We start from the raw sequence: 20,432 nt of genomic DNA on the forward strand, positions 1-20,432 counted from the left end.
AGTCATGCCACCAAAACGTGTTACATTTCACAGCATACAAAGTGTTTCCGATGCTGGCAGATACACAATGTGAGAACATAGTCACTTTTTGAATTTTTGAATCTTTAATGATGTGTTCTCTGTTTAGGCTACCTCAACGGTAGTGACAACGGCTAATTTTAGTCTCAGTTGAATTTTAGTCTCAGTCATGTACGCGAGGGAGGCGGATGTATGTGCAGAAGTGTTCGGTTTTATAAAGTGCATATATACAGTATACAAATACACACAAAGGCAAACAGTCGAAATCGGCAGGCTAGATCAAAGACGTGAAAACAGGCAAAGGGTCGGTTGAGGTGCAAACAGAACATAGAAGGCTAAGTGAGAACAATAACAAGAAACAGGTCAAAGAATCAAGAAACCAGGAAAACAAGAGCACGGATAGAAAGGCTCGGTAATGCGTACTTAACGTAGCGTAATACTTCGCGATGCACTAGCATCAGCGCACGTAAACACGTAGTTCTCTAATTGAGTTCAGGTGCGCCTTGTTCACGGCGCGCGTGCTGGAGTCCACTCGGCGCGCACGCAGCCTGAGGCGCACCTTCAGGTGCACGCGCCACAGAGCGCAGGACTGACAAACATACACCTGTTATCTAATGTGAGTGATTTCAAGAAGGAATTAATCACAGAAAGACAGCCTAAAACAGATAGCCTAGTAAACTAGACCCAACCGCCTAGCGGCCAAAAATATTTTTTGCCTAGCGAATGGGTCTAGCCTCGCACCATATAAACAAAAACACCCCGGGCATCAAATCATGCCCGCCAATCACAACGCAAGGTTTTTGTTTGGATTCTTTGGGCGGGCTTTTGCAGGAGTGACGACAAAGCTGCGCGACGCTGGAGAAAGCACAACAGGAAAGATGGCTATGGGCTAGTGAACAGCGCGCGTTTGACTCCGCTTTGGAATCAGTTTTAGAAGAATTAGACTTGGAGTTTTCGTTGAAACATGAGCAGGAAGAGGCTCTCCGCTCATTCCTTTTCAAGAAGGACGTTTTCGCTGTTTTGCCGACCGGCTATGGCAAAAGTCTGATCTACCAGCTGGCTCCGCTCGTAGCCAAAAGGATGGGGCTAGTTTGTGCAGTACGAAGAATTAATAAACAGCTTTGAAACATGACTTTTTGATTGTTTCTTATTTTCCCGTTATTTTAAATTTAAGGGAAATTATTTCACCAAACACCACTAAATAAAAACTCTCAAAAACAGTTTAAGCAAACCCTTGAAAAACACTTGGAAAAAAATGTGTATGTGGTACAGACTCCAAACTTGTGGTCATTATCTCCAAACTTCTTAATATCTAGAACCTGTTTATTAATTAATACGCATTTTGAAAAATTATGTAATTTCAAGGCCTCCCCCACTGCTTTCTGTCGCTCTGACTACGTCACAGTCACTGTTGCGCTGATTGGTCAGAGCGTTGGCCTATACGCACAGAGACCATTTGAAAGACAGCGGTTTGTTCCTCCTACCCGCTTCGGAAATGTCTACAGATCGAGGCCAGACTAAATATTCACATTTAGTCTGGCTTGCCAGGCTATAAAACAGACTCAATGTAAAATAAATAAATAAATAAAGTCTCCGCATTAAATTCATGATGCTGAGCCACACAATACTGTGGCGCTGACTCAGACTGACGTATGAGACCAAATCAGTTGCAAAACAAACACTGAAGTGTAAAAGTCACTGAGTCCATGCAGCAGGTTTAGGCAGCTTTTGCACTTTAACACAGTATTTTATTCCAACCTGACAGAGGTGGACAAAGTACCCAACTTCATTACTTAAGTCAAAGTACAGATCCCACTGGTCAAATGTTACTGCAATACAAGTGAAAGCTGTACAGTCAATTTTTTACTTAAGGGTTGTTTTGCAATCAGGGTACGCAAGCTAAAAATCACATTTAACACTTATTATCTTCAATATCAAAAGGCTTGACTAAATAAACTTGGTTGCTTATTGTAGCCCTGTGATAGCTCTATTTACCATGCAAAAAAAAATTGGTGATAACGTTATTTTTGGTGAATGTATGGCAATATATGTCATATTTAGCAAAATTACTCGTGTCATTTAGAAAAAGTGCTTTTTTGACCACAGGTAGCTCCAAAAGGGATGCACTTAAATCATTCTTTATACCATAAAACACATATTTGGTTCCATATCATTGGAAACCTAGTTAAGTTTTAATGTTGAATGCCAGTAAGTTTTCAGACTATTTTGATCAAATTAGTATGTAATTGTGTCAAAAAAAAGTCCTCTCCGAGACAGCTAATTTTTCAATATAAAATAACATATCTAAAATGATTATTTTCATCCTAAAATGTGGTCAAGATATTGGGACATAAATATTCGAGACAACTAACACAAAGCTTACAGCCTTATATTTAAAAGCACTATGGAAGTAGTGGATTCTGAATTGTCAAAAAAAATGTCCTCTCCGAGAATCACTTCATTTGTTTCTCCCAGCCCTGCTTAAAGCTACACTTAATCTTATAATACAAACTATTACACATGCCTATGTTCATGTGTGTATTAATTTCCAAAAGTGTAGATTTGATAGTTTTTTTTAAAAACCAGTTTGAATCAATTTGAATTTTGGACCCCTGTGACACAAACTTTGTACCCTGATTGTAAAACAACCCTTAAGTTAAAATACTTAAGTACTTGCTTTTAAAAATACTTACCGTAAGGATTAAAAGTACATTTTCTGTCAACACATTGTTGTATTATTGCCACAACGCTTGCAAAACCTAATGTTTCTGAAGCAACCTACTGGATTTATGAAATGAACGCATGCTGTGCCATCATGGTGGTTTAACGTTAAGCTAGCTAGTCAGTGAGGCTCCACCTGACACTAGCAAACTCTTTTCAAACTCAAACTCATATTGGGTAGCTAATGTTAGTAGAAAAGAAACATTTCTGCATTCTGTTTATTTGGCAAGATTATGCTAAAACATATTTCTTAAAGGACTTCAGATAAGTTAACATTATTCATGTTAGCGTAACTCCATTTTTACATGCTAACTAACAGTGTCCAAGTTAACTAGCTAGGTGTTAACGTTAGCCGTGAACAAGGCGATGGCAACTTGGAAGGCAAATCCATCGAAAGTCATTTGACTAACCAGACTGCATAGCTATTGCAGCATTATTGCTAGCTCTAAAATATAAATATTTAAATAAATATGCACATAAAACTTCACTGCAAGCTTTCTCTTGGAATAAAACGTTTACAGACCTCAATATGCTTCTGCAGGTTGGACGGCAAGTTTTTGTAGGCTGTGATGTGCTCCGTTTTAGGCAAACAAAGCAAACATTTAAAATGAAACGACTCTTTATTCCTTTCAGAAAACTGAAACATGGGTTCTAGCTATAGCCATGGGTGCGTGCATTCCCCAGAAGAACTGCTTCCTTCCATTCTGCCATCAACTGATCGTGTTAAATAATGCTGCTGAGAAATCATTGAACTTGATTTTATACAGTCTATGGACGTGACGTGATCCTAATGATTACTGATAGGCTGTCTCAGTGTCACCTGTGAAAAAACCAATCACGTTTTAGAAAAGAAAAAAACATCAACCTTCAAAGACACCTCACAGTAACGAGTAACAAGGAGCTTGATAGAAATGTAGTGGAGTAAAAAGTACAATATTTATCTTTCGAATGTAGTGAAGTTAAAGTCATCCGTCAGTTATCTGTAGCCGCTTTGGTGAGAGGCAGGGTACACCCTGGACAAGTCGTCAGGTTATCGCAGGGCCGACACATAGACACAGACAACCATTCACACTCACATTCACACCTACGGTCAATTTAGAGTCACCAGTTAACCTAACCTGCATGTCTTTGGACTGTGGGGAAACCGGAGCACCCGGAGGAAACCCACGCGGACACGGGGAGAACATGCAAACTCTGCACAGAAAGGCCCTCGCCGGCCGCTGGGCTCAAACCCGGACCTTCTTGCTGTGAGGCGACAGTGCTAACCACTACACCACAATACTCAAGTAAAATACAGATACTCAAAAAGTGTACTTAAGTACAGTACTCAAATAAATGTGAAACCTTGAGAGAAACCAGACTCAAAAAGGAACCCATCCTTATCTAAGTGAGAACAGAAAGCATGATTATAAATAACTTGCTTCAATAAACATGTCCTATGTGTTCAAAAGTGCAACTGTGTAACCAGGAAATTCATTACAGTTTTGACATGAAGTCTATTTTGCTGAAGTTATCAACTCTTCATTGATGGAGACTTGAGTGCAAGATTGTTCATGGCAACTGTAGTCCTAAGCCATCGTAGCAAAACTGCCTGTATTTAGTGTCCAGAGCCATCTTTTAAGTGTATCTTTAGACTATCCATATGGGGCCATCCTCCACAGTAGCGGTGTGATGAGAAGTCCAGCCAGAAGTAGGGCATCAGGATGGATCAGATAAGAAGGGCATCAGATACAGTAAGAAGCTTGCTTAAACACGTTCCACATGGTTTCAAATCTCCCTCATCAGCTCCTACTGCGGCCTTAACACTTATAAATGACAATGTCATCAGTCCAGGTTGGTTCATTCTCAACTCTGCAGGTTTCATGCACAGAATCATGTTGGGGGTTTTTTAAAGGAATTCGATGTCTCATTTCCCTGTGGTTTCTGAGCTCTCTAGCATGTGACATCTGAAAAGCTTTTGCCAACTCCTCAGATGGAATCAGTTCCTTTTTTATTATTGTGCTTTACAAAAAACTCAACTGCTCAGGGAAACATGCTATTAAACAAGCAGATGCCGTTCATATTAGTTTATTGATAAAGTGTACTTTAGAGAGAATGAGCTAATGTTCCAATGAAATGACCTCCCTGTTGAGGCCTGTCACAATTATTACATAATCAATGAATTTGAGAGGATTGCATTTATTTCAGTTGTTTCTGATTGATTTACATGGAAACATGAATAAAACATTGAACTCTTAGCTGACAATCTGAACTGTTAGTCAGGCGAAATGCATCCGCAAACACAGTGTCTCATCTGTGTGAGTTCATCAATGCACTTCAATCAAAGGCTTTGATTGTATGAATCGATGAATTTTTAAACTGCATTTTTTTAGTAACACAGCTGTATAATATATATTTTAGTTTAGATAATTATACAGATACGTAGATATCCATCCATCCATCATCTGTAGCCGCTTATCCTGTACAGGGTCGCAGGCAAGCTGGAGCCTATCCCAGCTGACTGTGGGCAAGAGGTGGAGTACACCCTGGACAAGTCACCAGGTCATCACAGGGCTGACACATAGACACAGAGAACCATTCACACCTACAGTCAATTTAGAGCCACCAATTAACCTAACCTGCATGTCTTTGGACCGTGGGGGAAACCGGAGTACGCGGAGGAAACCCACGCAGACACAGGGAGAACATGCAAACTCCACACAGAAAGGCCCTCGTTGGCCACTGAGCTCGAACCCAGGACCTTCTTGCTGTGAGGCAACAGTGCTAACCACCGTGCCACCCCAGATAGATATTATATTCAATACTATCCTGTTTAGCAAGGATGGGAGCAAGGATCACTGGAGGAGTAGTGCCTTTCTGGCTGGCCACAACATCTCGTGTCCCAGACTGGCCTCCCCATATCCAGCACCATGTGACACGCAAAATACGGCCTGTATTCCAGCAAGTGGCCGCACCACCTCCTAGCCTCTCACATGTGTGAAGACCACTGTGTGCCTCCCCGTGGCGCCCCTGGTTTTGCTGAACACGGTGGATCTAAGGGAGTATACCCTGATATAAAATCAGAGGCAGTCCTTGCTTGGGTTAGCCCATTGACTCTTCAATTCATGGCCTCTCTTGCTCAGTTGTGGTGATTTGTGTTTCCAAGTGATTCCACTCCACAATCTAACCATTGAGGTATGCAAGCATGGAAGTTGGCATTCTGCTTGCTAGCAGCATGGGGCTAGTGTCCCCTCGCTGCAAAATTCTTACCTGCTGTGGACCCAGAAAGATATCAATAGCAATACCAACAACATACACCGTCTTGAGATGTTTCATCAAAGATCTTTCCATCAGATCCTAAATGTGAAATGGTGGCAGCATGTGACCAACACTGAAGTGCTGCAACGGGCAAAAACAACAAGGATAGAGACCATTCTCAGAGGCAACAGAATCTGATGGCTCGGCCATGTATCCCAAATGGATGAGAATAGAATTCCCAACCATTTGCTGTTTGGAGAATTGAGACACAGCATATGTTCTAAGGGAAGACCAAGGAAGAGATGGAAAGACTGCGCTAAGGAAGATCTCAAAATCTTTGGATTTGACAGCCAGTCCTGGTTTAGAACCTCCTTGGACTGCCAGGCCTGAAGATCGCAGATCTATGAAGGAATGCAACTCTGCAAAGCCAGGCCGACGTCTATGGCAGAAGAGAGACGCAAGAAGTGCCACCAAAGGGCTACACGGGTTCCCCATCATTGAACTGACAGGGACCATTGAAGAAGATGAAGATACTGTTTAGCTTGATATTGTTATTGTTTGTGGCAGCTGTTTGTAAGATACATGTGCATTATTACACTATTAATGTGTTGTAAAATAAACAGCAAAGACCAGAATAATTATTTCATCATTAAGTGGTGCAATCAAAAAGTTCTGAGACTGTTCCTGTTACAAACGAACGAAGTGCAACATGATCATGCACATGCAGCAGGAGCGAGCAGTAACTTTCGTGAGTCAGTATGCAGCCTGACATGATCGTTTTTGTGACAACATGCATGTGCCTATTTGCGATTTTACTATGTACCTCAATCTTGAGCAGAGAGCAAACATCAAATTCTGTGTCAAGCTCTGGAAATCGGCAACGGACACCCTTGAAATGCTTCACAAGCACAAACTTCAAAAATGTCCAAGAAATTGTGCATCAGGATCTTGGGCTCACTCTGACTTCTGCCTCTCTTGTATCACGAATACCACTCAGAACACCTCACCCGGCTCATTGCTTCATTAGCGCAGGCTTGCTGAAGCATTTCAAGGGTCTGCGTCACCAATTTCCTGAGTTCAACACAGAATTTGATGTTTGCTGTCTGCGTAAAATCACAACTGTGCATGTTTACATGGTCCCAAAAATGCGTGTAACACAGGTCCCGATGTTGACAGTGCAATGTCACGTGGCATACTGAATCATAACAGTTACTGCTGTAACTGTTTCTGCTGCAGCTTGTGACAACTTGCGAACGTCATTCGCGAGAGAGTTTCGAAAGTGTCTTGAAACATTCGCGGGGCTTCTCAATTTCCTTGCATGAGTCGCAAAGTGTCGCTCCTTTGTCGCTGAAATTTTGAACATGTTCAAAAAATTAGTGCGACAAAATTTCTCTCAAAATAGCCGCAAATGCGTCGCTGGTATCGCAAAACCGTCACAAACCCTTCTCAAGTCAATTTCCATGAGACAGGAAGTGCGAGTTGAGACAGGAGGTGCAAGCCAGTATCTCACTGGGCTGCGACAGCCTGCGACTAGTTGGAGACACAACAATTGCGGTAAAATATGCGAATATCAATTCAGTGTGATTCCAAGTGAAAATTGTCGCTAATTCACATACATATTTTATCGCAATTGTTGTGTTGCCAACTAGTCGCAGGCTGTCACAGCCCAGTGAGATACTGGCTTAACTAGACAGGCAAATAAAACAATGCTGGATGGATCATATGACTTTGGCAATTATGTGTATGCTAATTAATCTTCACTAATAATAGAACAAAGCTCTCTGTTTATGAGTCAGTCTGCATCCCTGTTATCACCTGTGGTTACTGGCTATGAACAGTAACTGAAAGAATAAGGTCATGAGTACAGGTGGTGGAAATCAGATTCCCCTACTGTGATGATGGGTTTACTATGCATGATAGTCTGTCTGTCTGTCTGTCCATATATCTATCTTCCCAAATTTAAAAATCATCTAAACTCTTATCTCTTCTCTCTCTGCTATCCCTCCTCCTGATATTTCCTTTCCTCATCACGGACTATTCTGTCTTTTTCAATGCCTGGAGCAAGTCTGTTATCTTTATGCTCGTGTAAATTGTTTTCGTTTTCTGTCTCTATCTGCTATGTTTTCTTCTGGTTGATTTGCGTCTCTTTTTGTAGTGCCTTTACTTTGTAAAGCATCCTTGGGCTGGTGAAAGGCGCTATATAAGTTAAATTTGTTGTTATTGTTGGTGGTGTCGTCGATTGGGTCAACCTCATATTAGAACCTCTGCACTAAGAGGTGAGGTGGTTTGGGCACCTTACAAGGATGATACTTGGCAGGGTTGTATCAAGGCATGTCTTATTGAACAGAGACCCCAGGGTAGACCCAATAACAGCTGGAGAGATTGGGAATGTCTGGGGATCCCCCAGGAAGAGCTGGAATCTGGGGTTGGGAATAGACTGACCTTATCAGCTTGTTGCCACTTTGAAAAGCTTAAGGAAAATGGATGGATGGATGGATGGATGGATGGATGGATGGATGGATGGATGGATGGATGAAAAACACAGATACAGATACATACTGTAACTAATCTATGAAATGCCTTTAAACCCCATGTTACCCTGTTTAATTAACCAGCTCCACTAATCTGAATGTCCCTGTAAAATTAGCAGTGAAAGCACGCCCAGTCCGCCCATTTCATATACAACCCCAAGTCCCAAAAAGTTGGGACACTGTGTAAACTGTAAATAAAAACAGAATGCGATAATTTGCAAATCATGGAAACCCTATATTTCATTGAAAATAGTACAAAGACAACATGTCAAATGTTGAAACTGAACAATTTTATTTTTTTTTAATATATGCTCATTTTGGGCAGCACGGTGGTGTAGTGGTTAGCGCTGTCGCCTCACAGCAAGAAGTTCCAGGTTTGAGCCCGTGGCCGACAAGGGCCTTTCTGTGCGGAGTTTGCATGTTCTCCCCATGTACGCGTGGGTTTCCTCTGGGTGCTCCGGTTTCCCCCACAGTCCAAAGACATGCAGGTTAGGTTAACTGGTGACTCTAAATTGACCGTGAGTGTGAGTGGTTGTCTGTGTCTATGTGTCAGCCCTGTGATGACCTGGCGACTTGTCCAGGGTGTACCCCGCCTTTCGCCCGTAGTCAGCTGGGATAGGCTCCAGCTTGCCTGCGACCCTGTAGAACAGGATAAAGCGGCTAGAGCAGGGGTGTCCAAACTGATCCATAAAGGGCCGTGTGGCTGCAGGTTTTCATTCCAGCCATGCAGCAGCACACCTCATTTGGCTTATTCAATCAACTGACACACCCACCCTTTAATCAAGGGTGGGTGTGGCTGCAAGTATTTGACTGTGTGAAGACAGTTCAGTTGATTGAATGAGCCAAGTCAGGTGTGCTGCTGCATGGCTGGAATGAAAACCTGCAGCCACACGGCCCTTTATGGATCAGTTTGGACACCCCTGGGCTAGAGATAATGAGATGAGATGAGATGAGATGAGATGAGATGAGATGAGATGAGATGAGATGAGATGAGATGCTCATTTTGAATTTGATGTCAGCTACATGTTTCAGAAAAGTTGGGACAGGGGCATGTTTACCACTGTTTTACATCACCTTTACTTTTAACAACACGCTGTAGTTTTGAAAGAGAAATGCTGTCCCATTCTTGCCTGATATACAATTTCAGTTGCTCAACAGTTCGGGGTCTCCTTGGTCATATTTTGTGCTTCATAATGCACCAAATGTTTGAAATGGGAGACAGGTCTGGATTGCAGGCAGGCCAGTTTAGCACCTGGACTCTTTTACTACAGAGCCATGCAGTTTTAATATGTGCAGAAAGCGGTTTGGCATTGTCTTGCTGAAAGAAGGAAGGCCTTCCCTGAGAAAGATTTTGTCTGGATGGCAGCATATTGCTCTGAAATCTGTATATATCATTCAGCATTAATGATGCCTTCCCAGATGTCCAAGCTGTATATTTTTCAAAAAAACAATACAATTTCTCAGTTTCAACATGTGATATGTTGTCTTTGTACTATTTTCAATGAAATACAGTGTTTCCATGATTTGCAAATTATCACATTCTGTTTTTATTTACAGTTTACATAGCGTCCCAACCTTATTGGAATTGTAAATGCTTTAATCAACAGTGTGATCCCTGTACCCATGACACTCTGTGGCTTGCCTCAAGTTTGGGTTGAAAATCATCACTGATTATTTCTCACAGAGCTCGTTCCAAGCTCCCTTCATGCACAATCTATTCATACGTTCATTTGTTTCAACCATATCACAGATCTACAGGACAAGAACAGATATTTGTTTCTGCACTAACATCGTATGCCAGAATCTGATACAACTATCAGAGGACCATAAAAATTGACATCTACAAAGAAACAAGGGAAATTGCATCTAAACCACCAGATGGACTTGCTCAGCATGATTTCTGTCCTGGTGTGTCAGCTGCTGCTTATCTCTGTACTGTACAGCATGTTGTGGGAGTGTGCTGTAGATATCCAGCTGCTGCTTTTGTACACAGTACTCACCATGACTGAGGTCTTGTGCTCCGTCTTCCTTGGAGATGTGGACACAGGGCTCTGGGGGAGGAAACAGCATACATCTTCAACTTCCCTCCATAACAGGAATTCAACTCGTGCTTTAAAGTCTTGCCACATGTGTTTTGTTGTTGTTATTACTTCCCTGATGGCGATCAGGAAGGGCTGTTATGAGGGTTTTCTGTGATTAACTGTCATAAAGCTGTCATTTTCATTCGAACATTAAAATTCCCAAGTGGTGCAAAGTTTAGAGAGAACACTGGTTTCTCATCTATTGGCACTCCTTCAGTGAATATATTTGGTGGCCCGGGAAAGCCCTTCGCAAGGTGAATTTGTTCATGATTACTATAAGTATCGCATGGGAAAGCAGTTATCCTCACAAATCCAGATCACATCCAAAGCTCATACTGGCCCACAAATATAATTAGCATCAAACATTCATAGTACAGCCATACATCAAAGCAAATAAATTGTATGCAATTCTATTTGTCTGTGAAGATTCTCAATCATCCAGGTCATAGTAAACTGTGGGTGGTAGAAAAGGGCAACTGGACTTGCTTGAAGATTCTTGAAAACGTTTCACCTCTCGTCTGAAAGGCTTCCTCAGTTCTATCTGAATAATAGGGAGTATCAGATATTTATCCTCTCCTGGATCAGAATCAGGCTACGTTTAAACTAGACCGTATCTGTCTCGTTTTCTTCGCGGATACACTGTCCGTTTACATTAAACCGCCTGGAAACGCCGGGAAACAGGAATCCGCCAGCGTCCACGTATTCAATCCAGATCGTGTCAGCTCCGGTGCTGTGTAAACATTCAAAATACGCGGATACGCTGTGCTGAGCTCTAGCTGGCGTCTCATTGGACAACATCACTGTGACATCCACCTTCCTGATTCGCTGGCGTTGGTCATGTGACGCGACTGCTGAAAAACGGCGCGGACTTCCGCCTTGTATCACCTTTCATTAAAGAGTATAAAAGTATGAAAATACTGCAAATACTTATGCAAATACTGCCCATTGTGTAGTTATGATTGTCTTTAGGCTTGCCATCCTTCCACTTGCAAGTAGTAAGTGATCTGCGCTGGGATCACACACACAGCGGCTCAGTCCCGAATCGTGGCTTGTGCACTTCACTCGCGCGCTGTGTGAGCTGCGCAGGGCCGGAGTGCGCACCCTCCAGAGGGCACTCGCTGTTCAGGGCGGAGTGATTTGGAGCGCAGGATGCCTGCGGAGCCGAGCGTATCCGCGTATTGGCGTTGCTATGTGCACGGCTAACGGTTTTAGTGTAAACGCGAATCGTTTTAAGAACATTAATCTGATGATCCGCTGATTCGACGTAATGTAAACGTAGCCTCAGAATCAGAATTCTGATGACAAGTTTATCTAAGGTGTCGTTGAGGCATCATGTTGGTGTGGGTCACTGGAGGCTGGGTGTGAACGGCGAGTCATTAGGGTGATCAAAGGATTGCCCATTAGGGTGATCAATGGAAAGCTGACTCTCTCTGTCCTCCTGTGAGTCACCGAAAACAGCTGGGTCCTGGCGTACACCCAGCCGTCTGGGAAGAGTGTCCAAGACTGTATTGTAGATGGCTGATAAATGATGTCTCAGACCCCCACCTCTGTTCAGTGATGGCCGCTCCAGGTTGACAAAAATGGCTTCTTTAACTCCTCGCTCATACCAACGATCCTCTCTGGCTAAAATGCGTATGTTACAATCCTGAAATGAGTGTCCTTTGTTGTTAAGATGAATGTAGACAGCCGAGTCCTGGCCTGAGGAGCTGGCTCTCCTGTGTTGAGCCAAGCACCTGTATAGCGGTTGTTTTGTTCCCCAATATACGAGTCTGTGCATTCCTCACTGCACTGAATGGCATACACTACGTTGTCCTGTTTGTGTCTGGGTATTCTGTCCTTAGGGTGGACCAGTTTCTGCTTCAGGGTGTTACTGGGTCTGAAATGTACCGTGAATGTTGTGTTTGTAGAAGATCCTCCTGAGTTTCTCAGATAGACCAGAAATGTAGGGAATGACAATGTTCTTGTGTTTGTTCCTGTTATCATCCTTGTCCGTTATGTTCCTTTTTATGCTCTTTAGGAAAGCCCAGTTGGGATAACCGCAATTCTGAAGTGCTTTCTTGATATGATTCTGCTCCTTCTCTTTTCCCTCTATCGTTGTAGGAATGTTCTGAGCCCTGTGTTGCAAGGTCCTAATGACCCCCAATTTATGTTCCAGTGGGTGGTGAGAGTCGAAAAGTAGGTACTGGTCTGTGTGTGGGGGTTTCCGGTAGACCTCAATACTAAGGCTTGTCTAATGTGTACATCACAATCCAAGAAGGCTAGATTATTCCCACTGACATCCTCCTGAGTGAAGTTGATGTTGCTATCCACTGCACTGATGTGTTTCGAGAAAGCTTCCACCTCATGGATTTTGATTTTAACCCAGGTATCATCCACATATCTAAACCAATGGCTGGGAGCAACTCCTGCAAAAGTGGTCAAAGCTATATGTTCCACTTCCTCCATGTATAAATTGGCCATAATAGGGGACACCGGTGATCCCATGGCGCATCCATGCTTCTGTCTGTAGAAACTTTCATTAAACTGGAAATAAGTGGTAGTCAGGCAGAGGTCAAGCAGGGTGCAAATCTGATCCGTGGTGAGGTTCGTTCTATCCAGTAAGGAGCTATCCTGAAGGAGTCGTTTTCTTACAGATTCGACTGCTTCTGTGGTGGGAATGCAGGTGAACAGAGAAGTGACATCGTAGGAAACCATGGTTTCATCTGAATCTAGTTTGAGGTCTGCAACTTTAGTAGCAAAATCTTGGGAATTTTTGACATGATATGGTGTATTCCCAACCAGAGGAGCCAAGATGGTGGCTAGGTGTTTGGCAATGTTATATGTGACCGAGTTTATACTGCTGATAATAGGTCTGAGAGGCGCTCCTTCTTTGTGAATCTTGGGGAGTCCGTATACGAGAGGCATTATTAGTCAGACAGAACTGAGGAAGCCTTTCGGACAAGAGGTGAAACGTTTTCAAGAATCTTCAAGCAAGTCCAGTTGCCCTTTTCTACCACCCACAGTATGCAATTCTATGAACTTATTGTTATATTAACTATTTCAATAATACTCATTCAAATGATAATTGTTCTGGGTTTGGCTCAGTTGCTATTAACCATTCTAACAATGCTATGTTTTTCAATTCAATGTCATATTATTTCAGCTGGGTATGTTGCCTCAAACCAGTCTTTTATCAATGCTTAAAGTAGCTTATGTTGATTTAAGATAAGATTTAGATGTAATCATCATTCAGCAAACAAGGAGCAGGGTCACATGGTGAAATTTTCATATTTTCTACTATACAGTTGTGGTCAGAAGTTTGCATACAGTGACATGAATGTCATCTTGGATATGAATGTCATGGCAATATTTGGGCTTTCAGTAATTTCTTTGAACTGTTCTTTTTCTGTGGCAGACTGTACAGCATACATCTTTAATTAAAAAAACACGAATTTGGTGCATAAGTTTTAATTTTCTTTGGGTTTTCTGAAATCAACACAGGGTCAAAAATATACATACAGAACATCTAATATTTGAGTAAAATGTCTCTTTCCAAGATTCACCTTGACCAAACATTTTAGTTTACCATGAACAAGCTTCTGGCAGAATTCTGGTTGGATATTTCACAACTCTTCATGGAAGAATCGGTAGAGTTCAATTAATTTTTTTTTTCTTGGCATGGACTTGACTTATAGGCACGGTCCATATATTTTCAATATGGTTGAAGTCAGGACTTGTTTTAAGCTTAATGTTAGCCTGCTTTATCCTCCACAACCAACTCTGATGTGTGTTTGAGTTCATTGTCCTGTTGTAAGTCCCAAGTCTTAAGTTGTGTTCAAGTTTCTGATGGTTTATGCTGAAGAATTCTGAGGTTGTCCTCCTTCTTCATTATTCCATCCACTTTGTGCAATGAACCAGTTCCACTGGCAGCAAAACAGCCCCAGAGCATGATGATCCTACCACCACCACCAGTTGATACAGTGTTCCTCTGTACATGGTGGTCATTGTGGCCAAACAACTCAATCTTTGTCTTATGTGACTATACAGCTTTCCTCCAGAAGGCTTTTTCTTTGTCCGTGTGCTCAGCTTCAAACTTTAGTTAAGCTTGAAGGTGTCAATTTTGGAGCAGGGGTTTATTTCTTGGATAGCAGCCTCTTAGTCCATGGTGATCTGAAATGTAGACAATGATCCACCAGCTTCCAGTTCATGGCAGGGCTCTGCCATGGTGGTTCCCAGGTTGTTTCTGACCATCCAAACCAATTTCCTTTCAGCTGAGGGTGACAGTTTGGGTTTTCTTGAAGCAAAGTGGCTTGGCAAAGTGACTACACCTCACAATAACTTGGATACAATTGTTTGAACTGATCTTGGAATTTGCAGTTGTTTAGAAATGGCTCTAAGAGACATTCTGGAGTTGTGTATACTGTACCTGTGATCCTCTTTCTCAGATCTGCACTGAGCTCCTTGGACTTTCCCATTGTATTGTGTATTGGTCAATTCAACAAGTGCTGTAAACAAACCCTTTTTAAGAAGGCACAGAGAAGCTACCAGCTGTAGTCAATGACTGCGTTTACATGCACATCCAAATCGAGCTACTGTCGGTAATCGAGCTAAGGGTCCCAGCAGGGGTCCCAGAGAAATCCAATCCTACATGCACACAAGGAAATCGAGCTATTGTGTGAGGTACATTGTGCACCCAAGCCACAGGTGGCACTACACGCCCCATCGTGTTGGTACACTTCCGGTTGTCGTCATGAAGAAGAGCTATTCAAGAGTATAAACAAAGTTATCAGCAGTGTTGCCAGATACTGCTGACGTTTTCCAGCCCAAAACATGTTCAAATCCGCCAAAATGCACTTAAAACCGCCCAATCTGGCAACACTGGCAGTTCCGTGTTCACAAGTTCCGTGCTCAAGCTGTTCGGCTTGCTCTAACAGACTGTATGGCTACAAACTGTCCTGCGCAGACCACTGTTTTGTAAGACAACTTATTTTGCACAATTGTATATTTTTCTAAAGTCCATTTTTTGCTTACAAAAAATTTTTTTTTTGCTTACAATTTAACTTATGTCTTAATAAACACACAAAAAGTTCAATTGTTTTGTTTTTATTGACATTCTTCAGATGTTGGACATATATACACACACACACAAATACAGTGACTTGTTTATGTACACAATTCACAGCTATGCAACAGCTGTACAGATGTATTTGGTGATACAGTAAGTGAGCTAAATTTTAACAGTGCAAACAATGCCACAAAAAGAAAAGATTCATGCCGTTGTCATGATTCGTTGTCATGCCGACCGAGGCTGTTGTGTTTCTCGCTTGTGGTCTCGTCACTCGTCACTTCCGGAAGGGGCAGTGCTGAAGTAAGTAGCTGGACTACATAGCTCGATAGGGTATACATGCACTAAGTAGCTTGGCTAAAATCGCATAATCTAAGTCGTGTAGCTCGATTACGAGAAATCAAGTTCGGTTCGATTTCAGCCTAGCTAAGGTGTTTCCATGGCATTTAGAACTTCGATGTCAGTCGAGCAACTGCAGAAATTCGATTTTCTCTATGTGCATGTAAACGCACTGAGTCATGATCACTAACAGGAAGTTAAGAGACCTCGGCCTTGGCAAGATAAAAGACATTTTGGAAGTTTCAGCACCTCTGAATTAATAATCTAAGTGAGCGTATGTAAATTGTTGACCCTGTATGTATAATTTTGACCCTGTGTTGAGTTCAGAAAACCTAAAGAAAATTAAAACTTGTGCATCAAATTGTAGCGTTTTTTTTATTAAAGATGTATGCTGTACATTCTGCCACAGAAAAAGAACAGTTCAAAGAAATTACTGAAAGCCTAAATATTGCCATGACATTCATATCCAAGATGACATTCATGTCACTGTATGTAAACTTCTGACCACAACTGTATATAAGCCGGTATGAAAGTTAGACTTTCCTAGAGTGAAAGATGAGTCCCTTTTGCATTTATTTCAACCAGAAATAAAGTTATAGCATTTGACAGTCCGGTTACCCCCCCCCCCCCCCCCCCCCAAAAAAAAAAGTGGAAAAGGACAAAATTACATTTCATTGCAACTATGGTATATACAGGAGCATTACAGACCACTGGTATCTGAGTACAAACTGAATTGATTAGGCTTATTTCCATTTCCCTGTGGCACATAGATAATCAGCAACTTGATCAAAGTGTGACATTCGCTGTGTGAGACCGCCACATGATTTAAACTGCCTTCTTACACAATGTGATCTTTGCAGGAAGCCACACTCTAAACAAGCTTAAAAAGTAAATACAAATCTCCACATCATTATATTCAAATATCACACACACATCACATTATCTCTAGCCGCTTTATCCTTCTACAGGGTCGCAGGCAAGCTGGAGCCTATCCCAGCTGACTACGGGCGAAAGGCGGGGTACACCCTGGACAAGTCGCCAGGTCATCACAGGGCTGACACATAGACACAGACAACCATTCACACTCACATTCACACCTACGGTCAATTTAGAGTCACCAGTTAACCTAACCTGCATGTCTTTGGACTGTGGGGGAAACCGGAGCACCCGGAGGAAACCCACGCGGACACGGGGAGAACATGCAAACTCCGCACAGAAAGGCCCTCGCCGGCCCCGGGGCTCGAACCCAGGACCTTCTTGCTGTGAGGCGACAGCGCTAACCACTACACCACCGTGCCGCCCATATTCAAATATATTCATCGTTTTTTTTTTTTTTAATTACATAACAGTTAGGGGGGGAAAAAACAATCTTGGTCAAAGGTTTTTTTTTGTTTGTTTTTTTTTTTGGGGGGGGGGCAGAATTCAGCCACTGGGAAGCAATGGTCTAATGTTAGAGAAGCAGCTTTGGAACCAAAAGGTTGCTGGTTTGATTCCCTGGACCAGCAGGAATAGCTGAAGTGCCCTAGAGCAAGGCAAGACCCCAACTGCTCCACAGGCTGCTCTGGGTATGTTGTATGTCTCTCTGAATGAGAGTGTCTGTTAAGTAATCTGATAGGTTTTTCCAGACCATGTCACTTTTTTTTTTTTTTTTTGGGTAAAGCCTCCCTTGAGTCTCTTCCTGTCTAGGTTAATACGTACATTTGTAGAGGATCTTGGACACTTCTTAATGGTGAAAATTTAAACGCCTTTACATTCCTATAGTGTGTTCATGTCGCCCAGAATAGACTATGATACAAAAGCATTCCTGTTTCTCAATACTCATGATCTACACTGTAATAAGTGTGTAATTATAATGCAAGAAACTCAACATTATTACCAGGTTTCCCATGGATGTTATGCTAATGCTAAACAAAGACCGAGTGGGTGGAAAGGCTAGGCATGTCATCCTGTTTTATAATAATCTGCATATAAACCAGAGGTTTAAGTACTCATTTCTTTAGTGCTCTCAGTGTCTGCCTCATAGGTAGGGGCTTTTTTTTTCTTTTTTTACTGTGTGTGGAAACAATTTCATAATATTTCTGAGGCCTGACGAAAGACCACTTTTGTAAGTTTCAGCTTAAGCAGAGACGGATGGTGCTTATGAAGTTAAATAAAGAAGCAGATATCTTGCAGATCAGTCCTACCTGTTGATCTGTGTTGGCCTTCTGTTTTGATACGTGTGACTGCTCTGTCTGATGCAATGGACCACTGCTGCCATGAAATCCATTCACTGGAAATAGACACAGTGGAGGAAAGTGAGCTGGACGAGCTTAGAAATAAGACGAAATGAGTTATTCATATCATCTGGTTGCTCTTGACTTCAGAAAAAGGTCAGGTCCTGGGTGACTGAGATTTCTGGATGCTAAGGAGTTGCTAAGGAAATGCATCAAATGTATGTGTACATTCATTACTGAAGGCACGACAACTCCAAAACAGACATCCCAAAAGTGTTTTGAGAAGCTTTTTTTTTTTTGTGTGTGGTATTTTTATCCCCTCAACATTTTCATGGCATTTTCCTGTTCTGCATTCAATTTCAACTTCCTTGCCAGTATTTTTAGGACTGAACCACATGTGGTGATTGTGCTTGAAAACACGTTGCTCCATTCTATTATAACACAAAGCGATTAGGTGCAAATGTCACGCTCTCAGGGGCCTTATTTAATCTTTAAAAACACCACAGAGGACATGGTATACACACGGCAATTCAGCAATCAATGCTCAACCAGGCATGAGAGGGACTTTAGTCTTTTGATCAAATTTCAGCACAGGAATCTAAGTGCATTACAAGCACTCCCTTGCAAGGGTGTGGTGCTCTTCATGCTCTATCACGAGTCAATAAATTCAATAATACATCCTTACGAGCGGTAGAGTTTCTAATAAGACACATCCTTATGTTGAGATGTCCTCATCCTGAAGACATTTACAGTTTCCTTCCTCCATTTATATCCAGTGACACTGATCTCTCAGGGCTGTGTCTCAATTGCATTAGTTTCTGCATAGCGGTAGCAACGTTTTTAATTGCTCGTAAATTCTATTATCTACCCATTACGTAAAGGAAAGGAAGGTTCCTCTTGCCTGGGCTTCTCTACTAAATATAGACTCACTGGCCACTTTAGTAGGAACACCCACAGACCAGCTCATTCATCCATCATCATCATCTAGATACAGGTCAAGAGCTTCAGTTAATATTAACAACGAACATCAGAATGAGGGAAAAAATGTGATATCTTTGACTTTGACTGTGGCGTGGGTTTTTTTGGTGTCAGGTGAGCTGGTTTGAGTATTTCAGAAACTGCTGACCTCCTGGGAATTTCACTCACAACAGTCTCTAGAGTTTACACAGAATGGTGTGAAAAACAAACAAACAAACAAACAAAAAATCCAGTGAGCGGCTGATCTACAGGTGGAAATGCCTTGATGGTGAGTGACGTCAGAGGAAAACGGCAAGACTTGTTAGAGTTCATAGGAAGGCTACAGTAACTCAGATAACCACTCTTTTCAATTGTGGTGAGCAGAAAAGCATCTCAAAATTCACAACACATTGCACCTTGAGGTAGATGGGATACAACCAGAGAAAACACATCATGTTTCACTCCTGTAAGCCAAGAACAGGCTGTGCTGGGTATTACTTGATTGTTTGCAACATCACATGTGCCTCATTAGATATGCAAGACCTGAAGTGGTGGTTAGCTAAGTTCACAAAGCGTTACTGTCGCTGGGGCGCCTTGCTAGTCGTTAAAATGACCTGCGCTTGTGTTGTTTTGGGCTGTTTGAATCAAACAAACCATGAAACTGATGAAAAATTTCTTCTGAGTTTCCCATGAATTGATAAAAAGGGGTGAAAGAGCAAAGGATTTTACCAAAAGACAACAAGAAGAGTGGCTCTTGAACCTTTCGCTGCGGAGTCAAAGAATGCTTGAGTTTGCAGTGATCACTTCGTGAAAGGTTTGTAAATTCCTCTGATTTATTTCATTTGGATTCGCAAATGTATTGCATCTTTCTCACAACCATGCCACCCGTGCAGTGATTAGCACTGTCGCCTCACAGCAAGAAGGTCCTGGGTTCGAGCCCAGCGGCCAACGGGGGCCTTTCTGTGTGGAGTTTGCATGTTCTCTCCGTGTCTGCGTGGGTTTCCTCTGGGTGCTCCAGTTTACCCCACAGTCCAAAGACATGCAGGTTAGGTTAATTGGTGGCTATAAATTGACCATAGGTGTGAATGTGAGTGTGAATGGCTGTTTGTCTCTATGCGATGACCTGGTGACTTGTCCAGGATGTACCCCACCTCTCGCCCATAGTCAGCTGGGACAGGCTCCAGCTTGCCCGCGACCCTGCACAGGATAAGTGGTTATGGATAATGGATGGATGGATGGATTTGCATAATGGTGGCCAGACTGGTTCACTTCATTCAGTAAAAGTCATGTG

At 42.3% G+C, this 20,432-nt stretch overlaps 1 protein-coding gene across 3 annotated transcripts in view; it reads right to left on the minus strand.

Moving 5' to 3' along the window:
* The window catches only part of LOC132898198 (growth arrest-specific protein 7-like), a 102,441-nt gene that overhangs the window by 37,203 nt on the left and 44,806 nt on the right, over positions 1-20,432 (minus strand). For 2 of the 3 annotated variants that reach the window (XM_060939649.1, XM_060939648.1), the window contains exons 4-5: positions 18,155-18,240; positions 10,508-10,558 (exon numbers count right to left, since the gene is read on the minus strand). In XM_060939649.1, coding sequence (XP_060795632.1) covers positions 10,508-10,558; positions 18,155-18,240 — 137 coding nt within the window. The remainder of the gene's footprint in view (positions 1-10,507; positions 10,559-18,154; positions 18,241-20,432) is intronic. The other variant, XM_060939650.1, reaches the window with a different exon arrangement.

Source organism: Neoarius graeffei, chromosome 14, assembly GCF_027579695.1.
Source record: "Neoarius graeffei isolate fNeoGra1 chromosome 14, fNeoGra1.pri, whole genome shotgun sequence".
Lineage (NCBI taxonomy): Eukaryota > Metazoa > Chordata > Actinopteri > Siluriformes > Ariidae > Neoarius > Neoarius graeffei.